The 9,174-nt window shown below is 40.0% G+C and overlaps 1 protein-coding gene across 1 annotated transcript; it reads left to right on the top strand.

Annotated features, from left to right (window-relative positions):
* The first annotated feature begins 1,301 nt into the window (after window positions 1-1,301).
* On the top strand, window positions 1,302-8,412 carry smyd5 (SMYD family member 5). Its single transcript, XM_070913466.1, has 13 exons — window positions 1,302-1,418; window positions 2,304-2,412; window positions 2,849-2,988; window positions 3,961-4,082; window positions 4,170-4,239; window positions 5,136-5,240; window positions 5,475-5,537; window positions 6,179-6,249; window positions 6,353-6,459; window positions 6,681-6,737; window positions 6,866-6,960; window positions 7,439-7,509; window positions 8,041-8,412. Exons 1-13 carry the CDS (start codon window positions 1,326-1,328, stop codon window positions 8,189-8,191), a joined length of 1,254 nt encoding a protein of 417 aa, XP_070769567.1. The 5' UTR covers window positions 1,302-1,325; the 3' UTR covers window positions 8,192-8,412.
* Window positions 8,413-9,174: the final 762 nt, after the last annotated feature.

Here is a 9,174-nt window from a genome sequence, read left to right as displayed (position 1 = left end):
TTTGTGCTGCAATGTCTTGTTACCTCTCAGCCGTCGGAATACACTGATACTGATATATCTGCAATAAGTTAATAATTTTTGACCTGAGGGAAACACTGCAGTAGATATCAAAATGTAAATCTTAGAAATATCCATTGAAACTCTGCACGAACCACTGCGGTGCTGATATATTCTGTATAATGAGAAAAATGCTGATGAAGGAATAACAGAGGAGTGAATCACCACTCTGTCTGTGGCTGTACTGTACATGTACGTTAGTTTACACACTGTTTAAACTGGTAAATGTCAGTTTATCACATGCCAGGTATTTTAACCCCAATAATGTGAAATAACGTACAGAATAACACTGTCTTGACATTTCTTTTCTACAGTCAACAGCACTGAATACTAACTTTCTTTCCTAACTCCACTACTGACTGTTTCTTAAACCGCTATCGTGTTCCTAATGAATTACTTCTTTTGTATAACCTATATATTATACTGATTTTTAAGTCTTTGTATAATACTTCTACTACAAGATTATTAAATGTTTGCTAATCAAACAATGTGAAACATTGATCTATATAATATATAATAAACACTCCTTCTCTGTTTACTTTCTTTTGTGAAGACTTCATTTCCAGACATGTCGGTGTATGTAAGCTGCACACTTTGTCTCAGCTGTTTAGTGTTGCTAGAAGATGGTTTCCTTTTGCATTTCAACAAGGACCCTCGTGGGTTTACTGTTTGCATCATTTACATGTAATAGTTTTTATTTGCCTTTTAAATTGGCACTAATTTAGTTGTCACACAGCTAATTTTAAGGTGTTCGAAAATGATTATTTGAACATGAATAAAGGTAATACAATCTATTTCTATAATATTGTACTGTATTACTCCTTATTGGACAGGAACTATGTGTTTTTCAGAGCTAGTCAATTAATCGGTTAGCTGTTTGTAGCTATTTTGATTCAGACAATTATAACAGACATTTTCACAATTTTCTCCAAATTATATATATTAAAAATGATTGTTGTACCTTTATAGTATTTTTGTAGATGCCAGTTGTTTGGGGTCACATGTAAATATGTATGAATCTGATTATATGGGATTTACTCCTTTCTAGACAGTTACTTGTTTATTGAATATATATTGGATATCTTAAAAATATTTCTGGAGGTTATTTATTATTATTTTTAATCTTAGTCACAATAACACAATTAGTTTCCAATGCTGAGCTGTGAGACAACCTGCAGTTCACCTGTCCGCCGCCAGATGTCGCTGTCGCTTCTCTCCGGAGATAAAACGTCAGTGTCAGGGTTGAAAGGGAAAAGGTCGCGTGCAACATGGCTGCTCCCCTGGATGACATGTTTTCCTTCTGCGTGGACCCCGGCAAAGTTGCCGCCTGCGTGGAAGTCAGATTTATAGATAATACAAAGGTAAGGTGGTTCAGAGTTTGTCAGATTCAGACACATCTGCGGTTTAACTTGGCGCTGCAGCAGAGAAGCGGCTGTCAGTGTGGATCAGATCCAGGCAGAGCAGAGACTGCTGGGCTCAGAAAGTCCTGAAGGAGCTGGACTGGATGTGGGAACTAAACGTTTTCTGACAGGATCTGACAATAATACATCTGCTAGTGTCCAAAGCCACCAGAAAGTTACTGGTTTGTAGGTTTAATGAGTTCATTTCAATCAGAGTGAGTGCAGAAAGATAAGGGACAGCGTCCAAAAAACACCATTAAACTAAATTAAACACCATCAGGATGTGATCTGCATAGAGCAAGTAACTTCAATGTGTCAAAGCAACTAAAATTGATCCCAAACTCAAATAAATGTCGCTTATTCTCGTCACTTTACACTAACACTGCTTTAAGGAGCCTGTCTTCTCAACAAAGGAGAAACCAGGGAATTAAATTTAGCTTCATTTTTTTATGGTTTATGTTGAGGGGTAGATTGACAGCCAATAATATGTCATTGGCATTGAAATAAAGCATGTGGTGTACCTTACTTAGGAGCCAAAATTATTAGTGCCTGCTCATCCTTTGCAGGGTTGCGAGAATCCTTCACTCAAATGCCAACAATTCATGAGAGAGAGCTGTGAGGGTGAGGGCTAATTAAATAAACACGATACTTAATATGGAAATGTTTTCTATGTTAGCTGGTAATGATCCGAAAGATGAAGATCAAAAGCATCTCTTAGTACATTTCCACTTCTGGGACTTTGACAGTGCAGAGATGAAAGGACGAGGCATTTTTAAGCAACTCCTGTTTGTGAGGTATGTTTGTTTCACAGTGGACCTCAGCAATGGTTTGTTATTCATGTTTCAGGGCAAGGGTCTCTTCGCCAAAAGGAGCATCAAGAAGGGAGACACCATTTTCTTTGAGCGGCCTCTGGTGTCGGCCCAGTTCCTGTGGAACGCTTTGTATAAATATAAAGGTGAGATGTCTCCAAACCGCTGCATGTTGTCTGTATTTACAATAACCGCAACACATTGTAGTGAAGTAACAAAGTGCTGGTCAGAGGTATTCAGAAAGCTACTTCCTGGACATTTTAGATGAGGTACCTGTTTTCCATTTTGCCTTTTTATTTGAGAGAGAAATGGAATCGAAACGTAGACGCTGTGGTTATCTGTCATGTGCCTTAATTAACCATCAAGCTATTGGGACACACCTACTGAACTTACTGGACATTTTGACTGACTTTTTGACTGCATCTTGCATTAATGATATACAACAATATATCGTCATATGTTTTATCAAAACATGGAGACAAATAAGGGATAAATCAGGGTTTTAGAGTTTGATCTAAAATGAAACTTCAGTATCTCAAACCTGTTTTGCCTCTGCTCATGTTGTACTGTGTCTTTGTACAGCCTGCGAGTACTGCTTACGTGCTCTGGAGACCGCAGAGGAGAACGCGAGGAGGCTCAGCGGCATCCCCGGCCTCAGTCTTCCTCACCCTGAGCTCTGCCGTGTTCGACCAGAGCTGCATCAAGCCTGCCCTCAGTGCCAGGTCAGTCCAGTCAAAACTCCTAACACGAAGGAAAATTTTCAGGGGAAAAAGTGATCCGATCAATATGAGACAAGAAACTTGTGGCTGACCACAAGAGCTGCGGTCAGGGAGGGACTTCCACTGCGTCAGTGGTGGACGACGTGACTAGCTGGTAAATTATCAGAGGCCAGTTCTGGTAGTATGGATTGATAAGCCAACATGTCTGTCCATTCCTTTTATAGCTTACGTGAAAAACCGTTTATCCTTGATGGTTTGCATATCATGTTATTTAGTGGTTAACCCTGAAGCTAATAATAATAACTTAATTATAAATATTTCTATAGCATTTAAAAAAAAAAAGTTACAAAGTGCTTACATTATTAAACATAATTAAAAAAATAACTAAGATTACAATAAATATTGATATACAAAGTATAACCTGCCATGTTTGGATCTCTATCAATTATATTTCTATATTCTATGATAGCTTTTGAAAATATTGCTTCAGTTTCTCAGGATAATGATATTTTTAGTCTTTCCTAATGTGACAGAAAAAGTTGTTGTTTGTGTCCCTAATAACAGGTGAAAAAAGTGTGATTTAACTGAAGTTGACACTGCATTGTACCGTGGTGACTGACTTTTGTCATTGGAGTCATTGAAAACCTGGAAAAACATTGATTTGAAAAATCAAAATCAATCAGCCTGCTCTGTGCAGAAACAAATAATCATAATAATAAAACGTGTGGGAATCTCGAGGAAGTTTGTAACTAACTTCCTGATTATAGCGACCTCACACTATAGCTGTTGCTAGGCGATGAAGACCTACTGGTTAAGGAGACTGGACTGTACGAAAGTTGCCACAGAGAGACCCGACGTTAATTATATTTACTATACTTTTTAATATTTTTGTTCCCGTCACTTGAAATAATTTTCATGTATCTTTTGGACGTTTTCAGAGTTTTGTGATTGATGTAAAGTGGTCTCCCTCTGCAGGTGATGTACTGTAGCAGCGAGTGTAGACAAGCTGCGGCAGATCAGTATCATCGAGTTCTGTGTTTGGGTCCCTCCCAGGAAGATCCGGACCACCCCATCAACAAGCTTAAAGATGCATGGAGGTGACGGAGCATTTTATAGATACTCTCATCATAAACTCTCTAGATTCTTTTTCCATTCACCTCAATGAAGATTTGTCTTCCTTTCAGGAGTATGCATTATCCCCCAGAGACCTCCAGCATCCTGCTCATGGCCAGAATGGTAGCTGTGGTCAAACAGGTGAGGCTCTGATTTTTAGAAATTATTTGGGTTTCAATTCATTCTGGCGTGTGCCCTAAAACATAATGACAAATATTAGAAACAGAATACAAACGCCTTGCTGTAAAGCGTCGTAAAATGCCGCAGGTAATTATACTTTTATTTCCCACTCTCCATTGTTCCATCATTTGTTAAGTAAAACTTTCTGGTGTCACACCTGGCTTGAAATTAACGTTACTCTGACTAATACAGATGTTGTGGATGTTTTTGAAAGGTGACAAGCTGGTGAGAGGACATTTTTAATAGACTTTCCTCTCATGGATTTCAGGCGACTGACAGTAGACATAACGTGATGCACATATTCATTTGAAAAGCTGCATTAATCAATATTTTTATATAAACAATGGATGAGTGTTAAGTGTTTAAGCATCTTTCAGCTCATTGTTTTGGTTTTTACAGCTCAAACTATCTTGTTTCCAGCAGCAGCAGACAGCTGTTTTCAGCAAAATAGCTCTGATAAGCACATCGTAGAACATAGAACATAGCGGAGCAGCATTTAGCAGCTAAAGGGTCAGATATAGAAGTTAAATGGGGAAAACGGAGCTAGAGGAGAGTGAATATTGGACTCGCAAATATGACTCCAAATGAATGCTAATGTTGCTTTGTGTCTACAGGATATGTAAATAGGCACCTGTTTGCTAACAAGTTCCCCATAACAACTTAATAAGGTGATATGCCAATGTTGTGTTTGCAGCTTGTTTTGCTGCCCCCAAGTGGCCAAACATTTTGCTAATTGAGGCAATGAAACATTAGACATATGACGCAAAGATAAACTGCATGCTAACGATAAAATACACTATAATAACTATGTGACACAATGTTTGTTACTGATTGCGGTTATCGTTTATGTTGTCCAGGCCAAAGACAAAGCACACTGGCAGAAGCTGTTTTCACACTTCTGCAGCCGAGCAGCTAATGAGGAAGAGGAGATCGCCCATAAGCTCCTGGGAGAGCAGTTCAGAGTAAGTCAACATCATGTTATTTCTGCTTGAAATATGAAATTGCTGAGGTGCAAAAATGTATAAAGTCTGGCAGTTCAAAGACAATATCAGTTCTTTACAGCTCAATAAGCAAAGCGGGACAGTGTTATTCCCTCCTGACAGAGTTTTAATGCCCACTGTGGCCACACACGCTCATTATGTATGTTGTCTGTTATGTAAAATGTAATTTTTATTTATCCAACATTGTTTCTATAGGGGCAGTTGGCCTTGTTACACAGCCTTTTCAAAGCAGCACTTTCTGATGATCATCTCAGTCGGGTAAGAAAGAAAATGTAACCGCCACATGTTTCTTCTTGTATTCCCAGATGTAGTTTTACCAAATACTTTACAGCTGTAGTGCTGCAATTAACAATTATTTCCATCATCAATTAATCCTAAAATAATTTTTTGATTAGTTAAATGGTTCGACATTTTGGGAAATATGCTTATTTGCTTTCTTGCAGAGAGTTACAAGAGAAGATTGACACCTCTCTCAGACAAGCGTATGTCCCACAATGTCAGGCTATTACTTTTTTAATCAATGAATAGTTTGGTCTTTTAAAATGTCAAAAAATAGTAAAGTTGCAAGTTGACTTGACTTGTTTTGACTGACCAATGGTCAAAACTAAAAACTGTCATAGAAGAAGAAGAAAACCATCAAGTGTTGACATTTTGGAAAAGTGCACAAATTGAATTTTTTGGCAACAGTTAATGACTAAACGATTATCCATTGATCAACTAATAGTTTAAGCTCTATACAGCTTAAATCTTGACAGCGTAGTGACGAGCTGTCAGCTGTGAATTCCTACCAGCTCAAGAGCTGCTGCAGCTGACCCTGACCTCTGACCTTAGCATGAAAGTGGTTAAATGAAATGAATAATCCTCCGGCATGTATCAATAAAGATGTGATTGTATTGCAGTGGTTCGTCCCTGAGGGCTTCCGCTCTCTGTTTGCTCTCGTGGGAACCAACGGACAAGGCATCGGCACCAGGTGAACACCGCCTCTCTTGTCCTTCAGGCTCCTGACTCTGGATCTTAGTTTGGCTAAAATAGTTCTTACCATCTTTGTGCTCTGTTTTTCTCTTCAATTTCAGTTCCCTGAGTAAGTGGGTTCATGCCTGTGATGCACTTGAGCTTCCTGCCCAGCAGAGGGAGCAGCTGGACTCTTTTATCGACCAGCTATACAAGGACATCGAGAAAGGTCACAGTTTTATCTCGGTCTTGCAGTATTTTTTATAATTTTTTTGTGAGTAAATAATTTCTCTCAACTGAGCAGATTTGCAACGGTCATGCTGTATAAATAAGTGTTTATTATTGTTTTGTAGTGTTGACCCAGTGACATTGCTGTGATTATTATGTAACCTGTGTTCGGATCTCAACAAAGGTCGGAAGATTTACATTATTTGTCTGTTCTCTCTGTAGAAACGGGAGACTTTCTAAACTGTGAGGGCTCTGGACTTTTTCTGCTTCAAAGCTCATGTAAGTGTAGACGACGTCCATGTTATGAGCACTGTCACTTCAGTTCTAAGACACACTTACTCTACTTAAGAGGCCATCTGATGACCCCCCTCCTTTTTTGGGTCTTGTTGCCCCTTTGACCCCTGCAGGTAACCACAGCTGCATACCCAACGCAGAGGCGTCCTTCCCCGACAACAATTTCCTGCTTCAGCTCAGCGCACTTAGTGACATCAACCCTGGAGAGGTCAGCTGACACGTCTGGGTTTGGAGTGATAAATTCTGGCCTGGGATAGACGGGACAGAACATCCCTCTCTAGCTTTGTGTGCTCCCTTGTCAGATGGTATTAGAAGGCTGAGACTTTGAGGATTGGAGTGGGTTTGTCAAGCTGTCAGAAAGATTGAGAAGCCTTGCATCTGCGTGGCACAGTAATGTCACAGCAGCCGCGCTACTTTCACAGCAAAGCTCTCCTTTGAATGCTGGCAAAGACAGGAGCGCTTTGTGTAACATTTCATCAGTAGAAAGATGGAAGGACACAGCGACTTCCTGCATGAGGGGGAAAAAACACTGGAAAAACCTGAATTATTTCAGCCATGTGAAAAATACCAGTGGCATGTTTTTGGGACTAAACTGTAGAGTTTAACACTTCTAGGCTCAGAAACTTCATGTTATTGATGTTGGGGTTCTTCAGCCAGTTCAACTGTTTGTTTTCTTCAATTTTCAGGAGATCTGCATCAGTTATCTGGACTGCTGTCAGCGGGACCGAAGCCGTCATAGCAGACACAAAATTCTGAGGTAAACTTCTGTAATGCCTTGGCTGAATCACTTGAAACGGGGTCATACTGTTACAAATTCCAGCTAGATCAATAAAAAGCCTTCCAGGCAATAATGGACAGTCTTGAGGCAGAGATGCCAGGGGGTCTGATGGCTACTCCTGTGCTTACGCTCCTCATTGATCAACATGATGTCAATCTATCTTTGAATTACACCCCAAAACTCAGGGGAGTCAAGTTTCTTTTGCAAGTCTCGGAGATGCTTAAAGTTTTTTTTTATTGCATCCTGTGTTAAATCTCAGCCTTGAGAAAGTGTAGTTGCTCTCCAGGTTGGTGGTGTGAACCTTCAGGAGCCCCCATGTCACACCAGCTGATTAAATGTATTAATTGCACCACAAAGTATTAATTACAGCATTAAACACTAATTTATTCTTGTGTGCAGCGGCTGCTTAACAGCACCAAATTTTCTTAACAGCAGAGCATAAAATGCTTTTATTAGTTTAGCTCTTGTTAGGGGTGCAACAATGTGACTGGCAGTACATTTTCTTCCCAGGGAGAACTACCTGTTCGTCTGCTCGTGTCCAAAGTGTGTCTCCCAGATGGATGAGCTGGATGTGACATCAGAGGAGGAAGAGGAAGAAGAAGGCGAAGCGGAAGGTGAAACAGAGGGGGATGAGATGGAAGATGAAATGACAGATGTCTGATGAAAGACTTGCCCATATTGTTCTCAGCCGTTCTCATTCCTGCCGCCACGCTAAGCAACCATGAAGCCCAGAAGAATAAAGACCAGTCACAATGTGTGGAAAAATGTCTTATTTTCAACACATTTACTCATTCCGGTTTTAGAGATCAGCTACAGAACGCTTCTCCTTAAATGAGGTGTATGTGTGTGAAGTGTGTCAGTATTAGGACAGTGATATGTTTTTTTCCCGCTCTACTTCAGCACATGGGGGGGGGGGGTGGGGTTCAAATAAAACAAAGCCTATGACTTTCAACTGGTATGCCTTTTTACACTAAGGGACTATGTAAACTGTTCATCGAATGTGAATGTAAATAACTTCTTAAATCTACGGTAATTAATTTGATCAGCTTAACAAAGACTAACTGAACACCTCCTCAAAATTATCTTATTACCTTGCTGCAGTGATATAGAGGTGTACTCCAGTACTCTGTGACATCACCGTTGGGTGTGGTTACAGGTGCAACGGAGCACATTTCTGACCACACCCAACAGTCAACGGTGAAACAAGCTTGAAGGGCAGTTAAGTAATGTGTTAGCTACCAGTTGCCTATTTACACATCAAACAGACCAAAAGCAACATTAGCATTCATTAGGACTCATGTTTACCTGATGAATGCAAGTCCAATATTCACTCTCCTGTATACCCACCCTCCTCCTTGTTTTGGTCTCAACCAGCTGCTGAGGGAAATATCTGGCTCTTTTGTTGCTAAAAGCTCCACTATGTTCAACATTAGCTGTGTGTCTCCTGCTGCTGGAAACAAACTGACTAGAGTGAGAAATAATCAAAACAATAAAGTTGTCGGTCAAAAAACCAAAACAATTAGCTGAAAGGCGCTAAAGAGCTCATAGAGCTGAGGGGAAGTGCAGAGGCTTATTCTCTGTGGGGTCGTAACTACGAGCGACATTACATAGTCCTTTAAAGTCAGCACTTTAACCTCCGTTATT

Source organism: Enoplosus armatus, chromosome 10 (assembly GCF_043641665.1).
Source record: "Enoplosus armatus isolate fEnoArm2 chromosome 10, fEnoArm2.hap1, whole genome shotgun sequence".
In the NCBI taxonomy this organism is placed as follows: Eukaryota; Metazoa; Chordata; class Actinopteri; order Centrarchiformes; family Enoplosidae; genus Enoplosus; species Enoplosus armatus.
This window is presented reverse-complemented; position numbering and strand designations above follow the sequence as displayed.